Source organism: Panthera tigris, chromosome A1 (genome assembly GCF_018350195.1).
Source record: "Panthera tigris isolate Pti1 chromosome A1, P.tigris_Pti1_mat1.1, whole genome shotgun sequence".
NCBI lineage: Eukaryota > Metazoa > Chordata > Mammalia > Carnivora > Felidae > Panthera > Panthera tigris.
The window spans coordinates 71,569,298-71,588,241 of record NC_056660.1 but is presented as its reverse complement, the minus strand read 5'-3'; the positions used below and the strand labels follow the sequence as shown (position 1 = coordinate 71,588,241).

The window sequence follows — 18,944 nt, the reverse complement described above, 5'->3', positions numbered from 1 at the left end:
TAGAAAAAGTGGACAGCATGCAAGAACAAATGGGCAATATAAGCAGAGAGATGGAGATCCTAAGAAAGATTCAAAAGGAAATGCTAAAGATAAAAAACACTGTAGCAGAAATGAAGAATGCCTTTCATAGGCTCATTGGTAGACTAGACACAACTGAGTCAAGAAACAATGAGATAAACGATGTCAACAGTAACCTCACAAAGTGAAATGGGAAGAGAAAAAAGAATGAAAATCATGAAACAGAATGACAGAGAACTGTGGGACAATTACAAAAGGTCTCACATACATGTAATGGGAATACCAGAAGGAGAAGAAAGAGAAAAAGGGCCTGAAGAAATATTTGAAGTAATAATGGCTGAGAATTTTCTAAAATTAATGTTGGACACAAAATCACAGATCAAGGAAGCTCAGATAACACAAGCAGAGTAAGCACAAAAATATCTACACCTGGGTATATCATATTCAAACTGTGAATAACCAATAGAAAAGATAAAATATTGAAAGAAGCCAAAGGGAAAATAAACACCTCACCTGTAGAAGAATAAGAATAAGAATTATTTTGGACCTCTTTTCAGAAGCTATGCAAGTGAGAGGGGAGTAAAGTGAAATATTTAAAGTGTTGAAAGAAAAAAAAACAACCTAGAATTTTATATCCAGAGGTATTATCCAGATAAAAAACTTCCTCAGTGAAACAAATCAGAGAATTTTCTGTCAGTAGAACTGCTTTGCAAGAAATGATAAAAGTTCTTTAGAGAAGGAAAATGGTACAGATCAAATACTCAGATCTACATAAAGAAGAATATTGGAAAAGGAGTAAATGGAAGTAAATAAAATATTTCATTTTTTTATTCTTAACTGACCCAATAGATACTTATTTGTTGAAAATAATAATAGTGACAATTTATTAGATGGATATGGATTATAGGTAAGTGAGGTAAATAACCACAATGGAGAGGAGAAAGGAAGAGGGAACCTACACTATCTGTGAAGTAGGACAGTGTTATTTGAAAGTGGACTTAGATTAGTTGTAAATGTATATTGTAAACTATAAGGCAACCACTAATATTTTTAAAGAAATGTAATTAATCTACTAAGAGAGGAGTAAAAATGGACTCACATAGAATGGCTAATTAAAACCAGAGAAGGCAAAAAGAGAGAAGACAAGAAATAAAAAGGTACCATTGAAAGAAAACAGTTATAAATATGTTATATATTAATCGATGTATATCAATAATTACTTTAAATGTTAATGGTATAAATATACCAATTAACAGACAGAAACTAAGATAGTCAAGAAAAAATACTCAACCATATGCTATCTACAAGAAACCCACATTGACTGTAAAGACCCAGATGAATTAAAAGTAAAGAGGTGGGGAAAGATATACCATGATAACACTAGGAAAAAAAAAGAGAGAAGTAGTCATATCAATTTAAGACAAAGCTGACTATCAGGGAGAAAGAGGGGCATTACATAATTATATAGGGGTCGATTTCCAAGGAAACGATCCTTAACGTGTATGTACCTATCAACAGAGCATTAAAGATATTAGTTCTTCCCAACTTGAGGGATAGATTAAACACAATCCCAGTCAAACTTCTATCATGTTGTAGTGTGGATATCAATAAACAGTTTCTGAAGTTTATATAGAAAGGCAAAAGACCCAGAATAGAATAGTCAACACAGCACTGAAGAAGGACACAGTCAGAGGACTGACACTACTCAAATTCAAGATTTATACATAATTGATAAAAATTGGAAGCAACCAAGATGCCCCTCCATGGGGCACAGCTTGAGATAAACTGTGGTCCATCCATACAATGGAATATTATTCAGCAATAAAAATAAGTGAGTTATCACACCACCAAGAGACACAGAGAAGTAGTAAATGCATATTTTTAAATGAAAGAAGCCACTCTGAAAGGCTGTATGAGTCCAACTATATTGCATTTTTGAAAAGACAAAACTGTAGAGATAGTAAAGAGATCAGTGGTTGCCAGGAGCTCAGAGGAGAGGAGTGAGGGTCAAATAGGTAGAGCTTAATGGATTTTTAGATTGGTGAGGCTAACCTGTATGATTCTGTAATGGTGGATACATAATATTGTGTAGTTTTCAAGATCCATCTAACTTTAAAACACAAAGAATGGACTTGAGTTAATAATAATATACTAACATTAATTCGTCAGTTGTAACAAATGTACCCCACTAATGCAAGATGTTAATAATAGGGGATAGTGTGCAGAGAGAGAGAGGGGGCAAATGGGAATTCTCTATGTTATCTGCTCAATTTTTAAGTAAATCTAAAACTGCTATAAGTAACTGAAGTTTATTATATTTTTAAGTTAATTTATTGCTATTTCTTCACATCCTTATCTCACCTAGTAGAGTTGTGGTTTACATTGGAAATGCTGGCCACGTAGGAATAACAGTATCTTGCTTCCTTAGTAACACAGCATTTAACGCATGAACATTTTTCTCATCTTTGTATAATCTTAATAAATCTATCATTGAATCTATGACACATCCGAATAATAAACCTAACCCAGTTGGAAAACTTCATTTTTAACCATAAATATGTTTTTGGCCTTAAAAGTTTATGGAAGAAAGTAGACAGCAAATATAGGAAAAATTTTGTGAACACTTTTGTACACATTTATCAATGTGAAGATATATGGCAAAAAATTCTCCATGTATAGTTTTAAACTTTTCATAATTCGTTAATATTTCCTATTAAAGTTGTAACTATTCAGCTGTAGTATTAGTATGGATGATGTTAAAACATCTTGGTTTTTTTTTCATTTTATTTTAATTCCAGTAGAGTTAGCATATAGTGTTATATTAGTTTCAGGTGTATGATTCAACACTTTTGTACATCCCCCGTGCTCATCATGAAAATGCACTCCTTAATCTCCATCACTTATTTTATCTATCCCCCACCCACCTTCCTTTCTTGTAACCATCAGTTTGTTCTCTATAATTAACATCTATTTCTTTGCCTCTCTTCCTCTCTGTCTCACTCTCTCTCTCTCTCTCTTAACATTGTACTCTCTAGCTCCATCCATGTTATTGCAAATGGCAGGATTTTATTCTTTTTTATTGCTGAATATTCCAGTGTGTGTGTGTTTTATATATATATATATATACATATATATATATATATATGTATATATATATATATATATATATGCCACTTCTTTATCCATTTATGAATTGATGGAGACTTGGGCTGTTTACATGTCTTGGCTATTGGCTATTGTAAATAATGCTGTTATAAGCACAGGAGTGCATGTATTCCTTTGAATTAGTGTTTTTATATTCTTTGGATAAATATCGAGTAGTGCAATTTCTGGATCATAAGGTAGTTCTATTTTTAACTTTTTGAGGAACCTCCCTATTGTTTTCCAGAGTGGATGTACCAGTTTGCATTTCCACTAAGGGTACACTCTCCAGATCCTCACCAACATCTGTTGTTTCTTGTTGTTGATTTTAGCCATTCTGACAAGTGTGCGGAGATATCTCATTGTGGTTTTGATTGCATTTCCCTGATGATAAGTGATGATGAGCATCTTTTTATATGTGTGTAGGCCATCTGTATGTCTTCTTTGGAGAAATGTCTGTTTATGTCTTCTATCCATTTCTAATAAACTGTTTTTTGGGTGTTGAGTTTTATAAGTTCTTTATGTACTTTGGATACTAACCCTTTATTGACTATGTCATTTGAAGATGTCTTTTCCCATTCCATCGGTTGCCTTTTAGTTTGGTTGGTTGTTTCCTTTGCTGTGCAGAACCTTTTTATTTTGATGTAGTCCCTATAGTTTACTGTTGCTTTTGTTTCACTTGCCTCAGGGGAACTATCTAGAAAAAAAGTTGCTACAGCCAATGTCAGAGAAGTTACTGCCTGTGCTCTGTTCTAGGATTTTTATGGGTTTCAGGTCTCACATTTAGGTCTCTAATCAATTTTATTTTTGTGTACAGTGTAAGAAAGTGGTCTAGTTTCATTCTTTTGCATGTTGCTGTCCAGTTTTCCCAGCACCATTCATTAAAGAGACTGCCTTTACCATACTGGGTATTCTTTCCTGCTTTGTTGAAGATTAATTGACTTATAATTTTGGGTTTATTTACAGGTTTTCTATTCTGCTCTATTGATCTGTGTGTCTGTTTTTGTGCCAGTATCATACTGTTTTGATTATTACATCTTTGTAATCTAACTTGAAGTCTGGAATTGTGATGCCTCCAGCTTTGCTTTTCTTTTTCAATATTGGTTTGGCTCTTCAGGATCTTTTGTGGTTCCAAATTTTAGGATTATTTGTTCTAGTTCTGTGAAAAATGCTCTTGGTATTTTGATAGGGGTGGCATTGAATGTGCAGATTGCTTTGGGTAGTATAGATATTTTTAACAATATTTTTCTGTCAATCTATGAGCATGGGATGTCTTTCCATTTCTTTCTGTTGTCTTCAGTGTTTTCATCAGTGTTTTATAGTTTTCAGAGCACAGGTCTTTCACCTCTTTTGTTAGGCTTACTCCTAGGGATCTTATTATTTGTGGTGAAGTTGTAAATGAGATTGTTTCCTTAATTTCTCTTTCTGCTGCTTTCTTATTAGTGTTCATAAATGCAACAGATTTCTGTACATCGATTTTATATCCTATGACTTTACTGAATTTGGTTATTAGTTCTAGCAGTTTTTTTGATGGAGTCTTTTGAGTTTTCTATATATAGTATCATGTCATCTGCAGAGAGTGAAGTTTTACTTCTTCCTTATCAACTTGGATGCCTTTTATTTCTTTTTGTTGTCTGATTGCTGTGGCTAGGATTTCCAGTACTATATTGAATAAAAGTTGTGAGAGTGAATATCCTTGTCTTGTTCCTGACCTTATGGGAAAAGCTCTCAGTTTTTCCCCATTAAGGATGATGTTAGTTGTGGGTTTTTTACATATGGCCTTTATTATGTTGAGGTATGTTTCCCCTAGACATACTTTGTGGAGGGTTTTTATCATGAATGGATGTTGTACTTTGTCAAAAGCTTTTTCTGCTTCTATTGAAATGATCAAATGGTACTTATCCTTTTTTTTTATTGCTGTTATGTATCACGTTATCGATTTGTGAATATTGAATCACCCTTGCATCCCAGGAATAAATCCCACTTGATTTGGTGAATGATTTTTTTAAAGTATTGCTGCATTCAGTTTGCTAGTATTTTGTTGAGGATTTTTGCATCTATGTTCATCAGAGATAGTGACTTGTAGTTCTCTCTTTTGGTGGTGTCTTTATATCATTTTGGTGTGAGGGTAATGTCGGCCTCATAGAATAAATTTGGAAGTTTTCCTTTCTTTTCTATTTTTTTAAACATTTTTTAATCTTTATTTTTGAGAGAGAGAGAGAGAGAGAGAGCAGGGGAGGGGCAGAGACAGAGGGAGACACAGAATCTGAAGCAGGTTCCAGGTTCTGAGCTGTCAGCACAGAGCCTGACACGGAGCTCAACCTCACGAGCTGGGAGATCATGACCTAAGCCTAATTCAGACGCTTAACCGACTGAGACACCCAGATGCCTCCTTTCTTTTCTATTTTTTAGAATGGTTTCAGAAGAAAAAAAACAGGATAGTTTCAGAAGAATAGGTATTCTTTAAATGTTTGTTAGAATTCGCCAACATCTTCTTATATTTAGTTTTATATTACCATATAACTTTTTAAGTTTTTTATTGTAAATCAGGGAAATTTTATATTTATCATAGCACAGATAAGAACTTTATTCTTAGTTAAAGCCATATGTTATTTGTATTTCTTATATCATATTTATTGTAAATTACATTTGTTTAATATCACTCAGCAATCTTACTTCCTTTGCATGTAGACCTGATTCAATATTAACATGCCTTTATGAGCAAAAATGTCAAATTATTTATTTACAATTTTGGCTGATCTTTTGATCCTATGCTTACTTTACAATTCAGTCAGCCTTCCTATTAAAATTGAAACAAATTTTCGCTATTGTGGCTATTCTGAGGTAGATGGACCAGGTTTACCTTAGAGTTAATTCTTATTTTTCATTGCTTATGCATGGTGATACAGAGATGTGAACTATGTGTGTCCCAGAATATGAAGACAAGAAAGTCTTGGTCCTTTTTCCAAATACTTTACTTGATTCTAATTTTGGATTATTATGAAATTCTAATGTCAAAACTATTAACTCACCAAAACTTACATGAAATTCTGGCCTTTTTGCCTTCATTTCTTTTGACTGTCATTTCCAATAAATTTTCAAAGATTGGTGATGAAGCTACAACACTCTAAAAGAAACCATATTTTTGGCATGTATGTATTGCTTCCTTTTTGAGAAAATTAAAACGTTACTAAATGACATTTATTTAGTGCGTTAGTGGTGACCAACACGTATCATCATTATTATATTCTATTTATGGGGAGCTGAGGCCCAGAATGGTTAACTGGCTGATACTGTGTCAGTAGATAAGAAGTAGTGGACAATTTGAATGTTACGGAAGATAACTAAAAGCTAATTGTGGCTAAGTGTAGTTTTTTTAAGTTAACTAACAGGAAGTAACTTCAAAGAAGTTCTTTCGATCTGAAGTCAAATCTCCTCAAAGGCAGAAGGTAACCAGTACCTGTCATGACCTCTCCTCTGCTGCTTTCATTCCCAGCCTACATGGAAATGGCCCAGCCCCAGAGGCAGGGAGTGTTTTCATTGGCACATGGACTAAGCGCTCTTGGAACTGTTTTACTCTAATACCCGAACTTTCCTGCCAATGTCAGCATCCGGCCTTGTCAACACTTCTTTTTCCATTTGTGAATACCATAGTATTAAAGCTTTCACCTCTCCTTTTCTAGAAGTGTTTTACATTTAGAACTTGGAAGTGTAGAAATTTTCTACATCTGAAGAAATACATTTCAAGTAAGAATCTTTATTACTTACTTAAAAGGTTTAAGTTAGAAAATGTATAGAAACATATACATGTTTTTTTCTATATGGCCTTTGATCTGATTGCAATTTAGTGCTCTGAGTGAGGTTTTAAGGTAATAGATAAAGTGATTTCAGCAGTGAGGCAATGTGGTTCCCAAGAAGTGCTTTACTATAAAAACAAAACAAAACTAAGCTAACATTTACCCCCAAATAAGGTTTATAAATACATTTTAAAACATTTAGAATAAAGAAGTCTTTTTTGTGTTTGCTCCCCGTTCTGGAATAGCAAATAAGAAGTGTTGTTTTGTTTTGCTGTTTTGATGGCCACATGGCAATTCCCAGCCTGAATGTGTGTGTGGATCCTTAGATGAGCATTGGATGAGTTCTGTGCAGATTGTTATAATCATAAGGTCACATCACTCTCTATCAGGTGAAACACTTGAATTAACTATTTTGCATATATATCTTAGTAAAATTAAACATGATCCCAAGGAATATAAAACATTGTTCATAAAGATTTTATTCTTCAGAAAAGTGACATCATTCCAGGTAATTTAATTCTAGCTGGTTTATTGTGCAATAAACATCTGTAATTCAGGATGGACCTTTCTTGCTAATGCTGGTCTGCTGACTTGATTCACATGTCATGTATGTGGATACATTCAGCTTTAGTGACAAAGCTTTATTAGGTTGAATCCAGATGTCCACTATAAGAATACATATCTCTCATTGGTGTTTGCTTTTATGATAACCACTGTTGGGTAAAATGTATTACCACCACAGGTCCCACTACCAGGATTCAAGTGTGCAATTCTTGTGAAGAGGTAAATGGTATGCGGCTGTTTGGTGGGAGAAAGACATATAGAACGTTGCAGTGAAGCTCACAGCTGAGCCTTGGCTAAAATGTTTAAATGTGTCCTTAAAATGTGCAGGAGAAAGTTTATCCCTGGGAGTGGGGAAATTGCCAGAGGTGAAACAAACAGAGAGCTAGCCAAAACATAAAGGATTTCAGAGTAGATTCTGTGGTCAAAGGTGACCCCAAGCTACAAGTTGTAGTTGAATTAGAGAAGCCACCGTGCGGTTTGAAATTCGGTCATGGCTGCTTAGATCCCACTGTTGAGACCTACCCACACATGTCACGTGCTGTTTAGCAGCCTTCTGTTTGACACCCTGCTTCATGGTCCCCACAGCCCAGAGTTGTGAACATAGACTACAGATGTGTCCGTTTTCTTCTGTGTCTGTGAATATAACGAATGCCTTCTTCAGACGTAAAATCTGAAAAACGTGTAAAACGTGTGTTTGTGATTTGTTTTGGAATAATTCAGGAAGGGCCACTACAATCTTTGGTGAGGAAGATTTTGTGCCATTTATTTCATTCAAAATATGTGATTTTTCTTTATAAAACTTAATTAATATACACTTGTAATATCTCATTCTGCAAACTAAAATATTCCCCCCCAGGCTACATGTGTGTACAGTCATCTTATAAAATTGCAGGAAATAAAAAAAAAAAAATAAGATTTTCTTCCAACAGAAAACTCATTAATATTAATGTACTGGTACTATTGAGCTATCCACCGTGTGGCAAATACTTTATATAAACAAATGATGTCTTAGGATCTAGGCTTTTAGCCTTCAGAAATCTGTAGAGATGAATAAAATGTCAAATTCAAATGTAGACTATTGTAAATATAGTCCAGAAATGCATTTTTAGGTCTCTCCTTTGGCCTCAAATTGTTTAACCTCCAAACCGTTCATAATAAGCCAAGGAGAAATTTGAGAAACCTCACAAGTGTTCCATTTTTCCCTGTGTCAAGAGAAGAACTTCAATTTGATTCAAAATACTTAATAAATACAAATCATATGCAAGGCCCAGAGCTAGGCACTGTAGGGCAAAGCTACAGAATCAAAAAGACTGTCAAGTTAGAAGAGTTGTTCTCAACCAGGGGCGATTCAGCCCACCAAGGGCTACTGGGCAATGTCTGAAAGCATTTCCGGTTTCACAACTTGGGGGTTGAGAGTGCTTTTGGAATCTAGTGGGTAGAGGTCAGGATGCTATAGTGCACAGAACAGGCCCCCAAATTATTTAGCCCCAAATGTCACTGGTGCCAAAGTTGAGGAACCCTGGGTGAGAGTGTCAACTAAGCCAGTGAGTGACACTTGAGGAATTAAAACAAACAAAAAAACAAAACAAACAAACAAACAAACAAAAACCCAGTGAATTCTACCTCAGTTCAAACTGACAGGACAACTTACCTTTGAGTGACTTCAGTCAATTCCCCCCTTAAGCTATGCAAAGCCCTTCTTTTCTATTACTTTTGTGGTTTATTAAGAATATCATTCTATGGAGCAATTCTAGAGTTTAAAAAAACAATTTAATTGGAGAGCAAGTTATATGAATGCAAACACGACAAAACAAATGAGCACCAATGAGCACAATCCATCTTTAACAAGTTGTATTTTTAGTAATGGAAACATGCAAAGATCAAGCTCTTTATGTGTGTTTACTTATTGGACCACCTTCCAGGACTGTATATTTAGTCATTGCAACTGTAGTTGATCAAATAAGCATCCTTTGGGGGTCTAGGATGGTGATTCTATCCCTCCACAGTTAAATATACTGGTTAAGAGCAGATTATTGAGGCACTTTTTGATCACAAACATTCAAATGTAGTGGTAGAGAAGCATGTAACTTTCTTTTCCCTCCCAACTGAAGGGGATGCTCAAACTGGATTATAGTAGAGGAAAACTCAATCAGCTGATGTCCAAAGAGTGAGATCCTACCAAAGGCAGCCAGAGGAGCAGAAAGAGCAACTTAAAATAAGTTTGAAGGAAACTGATGTTCTTGAATAACAAAAATACCATCACTGTGCCCTCCAAAAGTGAGAGTCTGAGCCTGGTGGGAAATGAAGCCAGACAATCAGGTCAGTTTCATCAAAAGTACAGCAGGTTGAGAATGTTAAAGGACCAGATAAGAAAATAAGTATCTGTAGCAGGATTGTAGAAGGAGGGATGATTCACTCTGGAAGAGAAGGGACCACTTCCAGACTCCTGTAGCTTGCTATGGTTTGCAAAACCGAGAGCACATTCCAGAGGGACCGAGCCAGAGCCAACATCCAATGGGATGGGTTGTCAGACCTGGAATGGGGCTGCCTCAAGAGGTTCTGTGTTCTCTATCACTGGAGGGATTAAAATTCAGGAACATTTCTCCAAGGATCCTAACAGTGAGAGAGAGGATGGAATGGATGGTCCTAAAAGGAACTTTCTGGGTTCTTTTGGGAATTTTGAATATGAAGGTAAAGGTTATTGTCCAGACTAAAGCCTGATGTATTTACTTATTCAACTGTCTCAAGCTTACATCACCAACTCTAACTCCCCCCCCCCTTTTATTTTCACAATGGATTGGGTATCACCATCATTAGAATAGCATCACATATATTTTTGGTTTGAAGAGGAGTCTAATGGTGGGACCCCAGGTTAGTAGCTTATTATTAGTTGTCACCACAGTTTTGTGGCCCTGTTCTTTGAAAGTTGAATGACTCCATGGTATTTTGTAACCTATGACTAGAATAAACAATAGGCAATATTCCCAGGAGACAGTCAATTCATCACTTTTTTTTTAATGGAAAAAGAGTCAGCAGAAGACAGCCAAGCAATAAATGTAATATCAAAGATAGTCAAAACAAAGGAAATATAATTTTGTTCAGAACTAGAAAAAAAATCCACTGCTATGTCTCAATATATATAGCCTATAGCAAGTTCCCAGGAACTTATTTTCCAAATATAGACTAATAGGTCTTCTTATCCACTAAATTCAAACCATCAGTGAAAGAGGTCAGGAAAGGTGCATGAAATTAGGAGGATTGATGAGCTGAGTGTCGTTGTGATTTTGTTTCTTATACAACTTGAATTTATGCTTTGATAATTTGGAGGCTAAGAAAGTGGTACAATTCCAATAACTTCACAGAGATATTTTTGGAGCAGGCCACAATGTTCTCCAGTAAGAGAATGCATTCTATCCCCACATGCTATTGTAGAATCATTATTCATTTAACAAAATGTGGTCTTTTCAGGTAGCAAGTTTAGTTCTATAGTTAAAATGGACTTAAAATATTCTGGAATATATCTAGAAAATATTTTGTATATATAAAATACAATATTTTCTAGAAATTTTCCATGGTGGCACAAACAATACAGGAAGACTTTCTTGTTTATATGTAGTGCGGACTTTGAAATTTGCATACGTGTATGTGTTTTAAGTGAATTTTGAAAGTCAGCAAAACATAAAGTCAATCATAAAATTATCCCCTTTGCTTCCAAATTGTGCAATAATCACAGTGAGGAAGAATTAATTTTTTTAAAAAAGCAAATATTTGAGAAAAGCCTTCGTGTCTTAATACCATGATAATGGCTTCATTTATCAACAATTGAGTGCTCATCAATGCCAGGTACAGAAGTGAAAGAGTTTTAACTTACAGTGCTCGCCAAGTTAGTCAGCTAGTCAGTGCTAGTGAGGGAGATAAACTAGGCAGCAGGAGTAAGTGTGATAGGAGACACAGGTGCACGCAGGACTCCTTGGGAGATCTGAGAACCCAGTGTGGCCTGAAGGCAATGGAGGTGAGCTGGGCTGGATAAGAGCTGCACTGGACTCCGCTAAGCACACCAGAGACAAGCACCAGGAGGCACCAGAGAGCAGCATGTGTGAGCTAGGTACCTTTGGCTTCTTCCCCAGCGTTGTTCACTTCCCAGAGAAAATAAGATGTTCATAAACTCCATTTTTGTCAGTTTAAATGTTGAACAATTGGAAAATCTTTCCAATGGATTTTCTTTTCGTACACTTTGCAAAGTCAGCAGCAGAAAAGTGATGAGGAAGGTCCTATCCAAATGCCTTCGCTTCTACAACTGATAGGTGCATCCTCCCAGCCTTTGACCCAGGGGAGTTCACTTCCTCAACAGTCAGCATTGTTCTGGGAAGTGTTTTAGCTACATTTTCACAAATGTCTGATCTCTTTGTATCAACAAATGCTGCTCTTTGAGCCGCATGGTGGGTTTCTACTTCTTTCCCTTTGTGTGTGTGTCAAATTAGAAAAAATGAAGGAAACTCTTTGAGATAAGAACATACTGTTATTTTTACTTACTTTCAAATAGCATCTTCCCTGTAGATTTAATATTGAAGGACCTGGACAAATAGAAGAAGGATAATTCAGTGTTCCTCTCAAATGTAGTCTTACATTGACAGTCCTCATATTTTACCTGTAAATCTCAATTGGTAAAACTATTAGGCTTTGCTAGTTACTCATAATGGATTTCTTGTAGTCACATTTCTGTTGTAGTTCAAATAACTAGAAGAAAATATGGAACATAAATTACTTGTTTTATGTGAAAATTGTCTTTCGTATGCAGTCCACAAAAGCAAATATTTTGGACATTTTTAGTATTTATGAGTCATTAATGAAAAGAATCATTTCTGTTTTTCTATTGGCATTTTATTTTTTGTGCATGCTTTTCTTCCCTGAATCTTACCCTTAAAAATCATCTGCCTGTATGATTTTCTCAGTATGCTACAACCTTAGCCACCATAGTCCCTCAGGAAAAAAAAATGGACTTCATTCAAATTAAGGTTGGTAGGAGAAAATACGCTCTTTGGAAAGTCCCAGTCTTGAGCAAGAGAAAATATAAGTAAGACAGTAAAGATGAAAAGAGTTTAAAAGACTTGGTAACTGATGGTGTGGCCTCAGTTTCTGGTTCTGTCATTTTCTACCCCAGGCAAATTCATTATCCAGTGACCTTCAGTTTCCTTTTCTGTAAAAGGATGTGATGGATAATACCAGCTCTTATACACACCTACCCATCTACTTGCCTAATTAGACACAGGTTTTCCTGAGCATTTAAATAGGTAAAAGAACCTTAAAACGAAGTAGGATTTACAAATACTAGTTGTTATGGCAACAACTTTCCAATGCACAAAATATGATTCTATGACGTTATATTTTATATACAGTACTTAGCATAATAGGCATTCTCTCAATGAGTATTTGCTTTCCTTCTTTCTCTCAGCTTTTCTTTCAAGGCTGCATATGTCCCATTTGTCTCCATTTACCACAAGGCTTTCTGTTGTCCTGCATGCTTTGGTCCATTGATGCTCTAATTATTCTTCCCTCATTCACAGGCTCAGAGAGGCAGCTGGCCATCAGCCAACTTCAGTAACCCTCTTCTTAGTTTGGACATCTGATTGTATAAAGAGTCTAGTTTTAAATTTCTGTGCAATTAGAACATAGATGGGTGGATATTGGTTTTATATCCCATAATACTTAATCCATTTATACCAATGGCGTTTATTGGGGTGCAAATGTTCACCAGTTTTGTGAATAACAATATGCATCATGTGTGTTTTACAAACAACTTTAACTCAGTACCATACTTTTTACTTATGTGTTTTCTCACAAAATACTATTAAGCAACTATTTTCAATGTTTACAATAATAGTACCTAAAATTTATTACGTGTCCACTGTGTGTCAGTGTTTTACAGAAAGGAAATTATCTTCACCACACTAGGAGCTATTATTTATGCATTTTACAGATGGGGAAAACAAACCACAGAAAAGATGTCGGGAGGCAAGGTACCATCACAGTTGGTATCATCACAGAGCCTCTTTCCAGAATGACTGGATTAATTCAAGTTCCCCTATTATTATTTGTGCACCCTTAGGTAAATTACTTACTCTTTCTGTGCCTTAGTTTTCCCATCTATAAACTGGGGAAATAATAACACATCCCTCATAATGTCATGAAAGGCAAACACTGTCTTTCCCCTGAATGGCATTTTCGGTTCTCTTCACTACAGCAAAAATCTGCCTGCATATTGTTCGCTCCTCTTTCTTTCCATCATCAATAGTATTTTCAATGAGACAATTCTCCCAGAAGTGGAGATACAGAGTGCTATTTGATGATTTATTGCCTTACATTTCGGTGTTCAGTAAACACAATGGAATCCAAAGACAGGCTCCGTCACATTAATTTTTGGAGCCTAAGGTACTTTAGTGTCCCTATGGGAAAGTGACTTCAGATGAAACCCAGTTCTCAAATTTATTTCATTTTGGCTAAAACCATAACAAGTGCTTTCAGCACACTGAAAGTGTTAAGCCCCAAATGGCAAGCTGGTACTGCACACATTATTTTTTATTATAGCTTACTTGGTTTGAGGGTTCCTTTCCTTTTCCACGCTCTTAGATGCATTTAACAGGGACAGATATAACATAAAGTTATTTTATTGCTAATGAAAGGGCCCTGGCCTGAAGTCAGAAACAACTTTGTCAAAATCCTAAGAATAAGAACAATAAAATAAATTGCATGCTATTTGAGTCCCTTTAGAAGAGCTTTTGTCATTGAGAAAATGAGTGTGGATAAATATCGATTGTTTTTTCTCAAAAGCGTTTCCCCATTTCCAAAGCCCGTTGTAAGTCCGTGCGCTCTCCTGTGTCCCCACAGGCACCAGCATATTCACCGTCTATGAGGCTGCATCCCAGGAGGGCTGGGTATTCCTCATGTACAGAGCCATTGACAGCTTCCCCCGCTGGCGGTCCTACTTCTACTTCATCACGCTCATATTCTTCCTGGCCTGGCTTGTGAAGGTACCATAGAAACTGGCCCCAGTGGAATCTGTCTGCCCCCCGCCCCCCACAGCCTCTGATGATGTTTTATTTGCTTTTCGTTGCCCTACACTTTCTCATCCGGGTCGGGATTTTCTTTCAGAACGTGTTCATTGCTGTCATCATTGAAACATTTGCAGAAATCAGGGTACAGTTTCAGCAGATGTGGGGATCGAGAAGCAGCACCACTTCAACGGCCACCACACAGGTACCCATGGGGGGTGATGTCCTTTCCCCGCTGGAACGCAGGCACACCCTCAGTGGGCCCTGAGGGAACGTGGGAAAGCCCTGGGATAAGTGCCTTCTGCAGTCAGACCCACCGAGGGAGCTATTCAGCAATGCCCGTGCACAGGCCCAAACCCAGAGCAACCACATCAGCTTTTCTGGGTGATAGGGTGAGGGTACCTATGGTTTCATCAGCTCCGTGGGTGGGTTTGGCACAAAACCCACATTTACTATATACCTTTGATTTCATTTGGTCATTACAAGTCTTCAGAGAGCTTGCAGATAAAAGTGGAAATGGTAGAATTTCCCGTTTTTAAAAATATTTATTCATGTGATCGAAAACCAATATGATGGACTTTATATAAGGGATTCGAATTTTTTTTGGAACGGGAAATATGTTTCATTCAGACCGATCCAATCACAGTATAGTAAATTATGAAGAATACCTCATAATGCATATCTGATTTTTGAGGAATCATTACATATTCAGAAGGGGAGCCCTATGCTCCCGAGAAATTGGGAGTGCCCTAGAATTTGGTTAAAAGCTTCAGGGCAATTATTAACTAGGAGGGTAGTCCAGATCCTATGTCTTTGTTTTTAATTTTGGCTTTGTTTTGTGTGTGGATTTGGGGGGGGGGGGTAGTTTTTTTGTGTGTGTTTAGAAAGAGGAAGGGATGGGATGCCTGGGTGGCTCAGTCGGTTCAGCATCCAACTCTTGATTTCAGCTCAGGTCATGAGCTCACATTTGTGAGACCGAGCTCTGCATCAGGCTCTGTGCTGACAGTGCGGGGCCTGCTTGGGATTCTCTCTCTCCCTCTTTCTCTGCCTCTGACCCACTCACTCACACACTCTCTGTCACTCTTTCTCTCTCTTAAAATAAATAAATAAACTTAAAAAAAAGAAAAAGGAAGGGAAGGTTTATATGTCTTAGTCTAGTTTGAATCTTTATATAAGAGAAAGAAAATAAAAGTTCCTGAATCAAGCATGAAATTATTTTGATGCTCATGACTACTATTTTAATATTAAATTGTAAGATAAATTTAATGTAACATTGTAAATCATTATACAAGTCTGTGGACAAAGGTATTTGTGAAACCTCCAAGGTACAAATCTGGCTTTGAAAAGCTTCAAATTGAGCTTTTATGAATTACATGCTAAAATGCTATTAAACATGCTATTATTTGGAAAAGCCTCAAGCAGCATCTTTACGGTGTTGTGAAGGTTTGAACTGACTAGCCAATTCATTATAGATGAAATAGTATTAATACTATTCAATTTTGGCAGACAGTTATTCAAACTTTTATGAAAGATTTTTTTAATGTTATATAGGTTATATCACAGATGTAAAAAAAAAAAGCACATCTAGTTTTTATTTCTTCTGTCATCTCTTCTAGGGAACTATGAAATATAATAAAGTTCAAGGTCCACTCTGGCTTGTCTTTTAAGTCAGGTGACAATGTCTGGAAGGTGTGTTTTCTGCTCTAAGACGTTGAGAACTAAATAGAGCATAAAGCTAAGAACTCAGCGCAGAATTTGCATTCAGTGTTCTTAAGAGATGACCTAAAATAAAATGACTTTAAAACCACATTATGCTTATTAAGTAACTCTTATTTATAAAGCCACAGCTGGAAAAGTCGTGTTTGGAAGCTCCACCAAATCAGCTAGCAGTTCTAATAGAAAGTGAAATGGGAAGGGACTTTGAACAAAGTTGTGCAAAATGGTTTTGATGCAAAACTATACCTAATCAGGAGGAATAAATTGGTAATTCAGAGGTAATGCGTCTAGGTATTCAGCAGAGGTAATCACACAGAGAATCCTGAAAAACCTTCATTAAGAGAAATGCTGTGGCTGAGGACCCGGTTGCTAGGCAACCAGAGCTCCTGCAGCAGCCTCGGGAAACATCAGTTGGGCTGCCTGGCAACAGGCTGCAGGCCCCGCCCAGCCCCTCGCCAGCCAGGAGGCAAGTGGCTCAGATGCTTTTGTGTCTGAGGAGAGGAGGGACATCATTTCCTGCGATTCTGTTACATTTGCAAAATCTGGCAGAACTCTGTGCACAAGGACTTTACGTGGAATAGTTGTAAAAACTAAATCATTGGGGCGCCTGGGTGGCTCGGTCGGTTGAGCGTCCACCTCCGCTTAGGTCATGATATCGTGGTCTGTGCGTTCGAGCCCTGCGTCGGGCTCTGTGCTGACAGCTCGGGGCCTGGAGCCTGCTTCAGACTGTGTGTTTCTCTCTCTCTGTCTCTCTGTCTGCCCCTCCTCCACTTATGCTCTGGCTCTCTCTCTGTCAAAAATAAAATAAAACATTAAAAAAAATTTTTTTAACTACATCATTAGTTTATAATTCTAATAAAACAGACAGGCATTAAGAGAATAAAACAAAGATGGCTATTGTATTGCAAAGCACACAGCTTTGCGGACCTGGAGCCACTTCCTGCCATTCTCTAGTATGTGGAACATATGCAGAGGTTCTGTGTAACTTATCCTCACAGAAGGGCTAAGAGGATCTCAGGCTTAGTGCACTTGTTGGTGTCTTTGGGTCCCTTGACTTTTCAAGAGCATTGGTGTTGAGAAAGAAAATTATACATATTAATGTAATGAGGAGGTGGCTTTCTGATATCTTAGTTCAAGAGGACTTGCCTCTGATGTGGACCGTACAGAGGCAAAATAGAACCAGGTGATGAGAACTGAATGGGTTTGTTTTGTTGTTGTTGTTGTTGTTGTTGTTGTTGTTGTTGTTTTTATTAACAAAGCAGTCTGCTTTCGACTTACAGCATAGAAACAAATTACGGAAAAAAATAATGCCAAAGGACTTGTGGAGAGACCGTAATATAACATGTCACAGGAAAACAAAGAGAAAATGATGTGGAAAATTTCAGAGGAGTAATCATTAGTTTGTCTGAGCTCTGATGAAGATGATGGCTTTCATACTTGCACAATTATTAGCCGTGGGTCACGGTGGCCCCATGCTCAGCTGTGTGTTGGGTTAAAGGTCAGGAAACCCATAGGTCTGTGATATAACAGCACGTGCATAGGTCCACAGTAGTGTGGGTGTATCGTCCCAGAGCTGGATGCTGGGATGCACAGAGTGCTAGTAGGAAACATCCTGAGCTTAGCTGCTCTCCATCCCAGGCCTCTGTTCTCATGCCTTAGCTGCTTCACCTCAGCGCCTGTCACCAGTCACCAGTCATGTGGTCTTCCGATTACGCTGATTCATGGTGGATATAAGCTTGTTTCACTTTGCCTGGAGGAGAACGAAACTGTTAAACTTGAAGGCCACACAAGGCTACATTTGTGTTATGCGTGCTCAAAAAACACTCGAGCTAGGCTCTGGCAATTAACGTGTACCTAACCTTTATGTACGAATTATAGTTCCCTAGGGTCATACTGAGGGATATGGAGGGACAACTGGCAGCTCAGGACTCGAGCCCTGAGGGTTCCTGGCTTGGGATGTCCTGTTGTCTAACTCACATAGCTGTCACATTAACCAATCTAAATGTTGGTTTATAATTCAGGGGACTAAAGACAAATGGAACCTTGGACATGTCTGAATTTCCTTCACTTCATTTTATACAAAGGGGTGACCTTGAGAGAACACTTTTACTAACAATTAAATTGATTAATTTGATTTTGGTCAGCTGGAAAAAAAATAATTTAACAGAGAAAACTAGTCTGCTACTGATCAAAGCAAATCTATGCCCCAGGGATCCTTTGTGTCATGATAAGAGACCATAGGCTGCACATACAGAAGATTTTTAGCTAGTGACTGACAGGATTGCTTTTGTCTTTTCTCCTTAAAAGGAGACACCCAGAATTTTGACGGGAACTTTAAAAGACACCGTAAAAGGTTTGCATTTCAACCAATGTATGTAGTCTCAGAATGAGCCTATTCATGGGGATGTGCTTGCTTCTACCACTAAGAATACCTTTCAAAATTCATTCTAAAGGGAATCAGAATCCTGTACACGGACACCTGAGCGAAGCAATTTGTAACTTCCATCTTTGATCAAAGAATCTTTGGGTAAATGTGCACCCCCATCTTGTCACTTAAAAATACACCTGTGGTATATAGACAGATGGTAGCTATCCTTGGGGTGAACATAGCATAATGTAAAAATAAATCAGGGTACTGTTTCATGGGATAATTAAATTG

The 18,944-nt window shown here is 37.2% G+C and overlaps 1 protein-coding gene across 1 annotated transcript in view; it reads left to right on the top strand.

Annotated features, from left to right (window-relative positions):
- NALCN (sodium leak channel, non-selective) overlaps nucleotides 1-18,944 on the top strand; it is a 316,988-nt gene that overhangs the window by 97,817 nt on the left and 200,227 nt on the right. Inside the window, 2 exon segments of the mRNA XM_042979769.1 lie at nucleotides 14,406-14,548; nucleotides 14,670-14,774. Of these exon segments, the coding sequence (XP_042835703.1) occupies nucleotides 14,406-14,548; nucleotides 14,670-14,774 (248 nt within the window).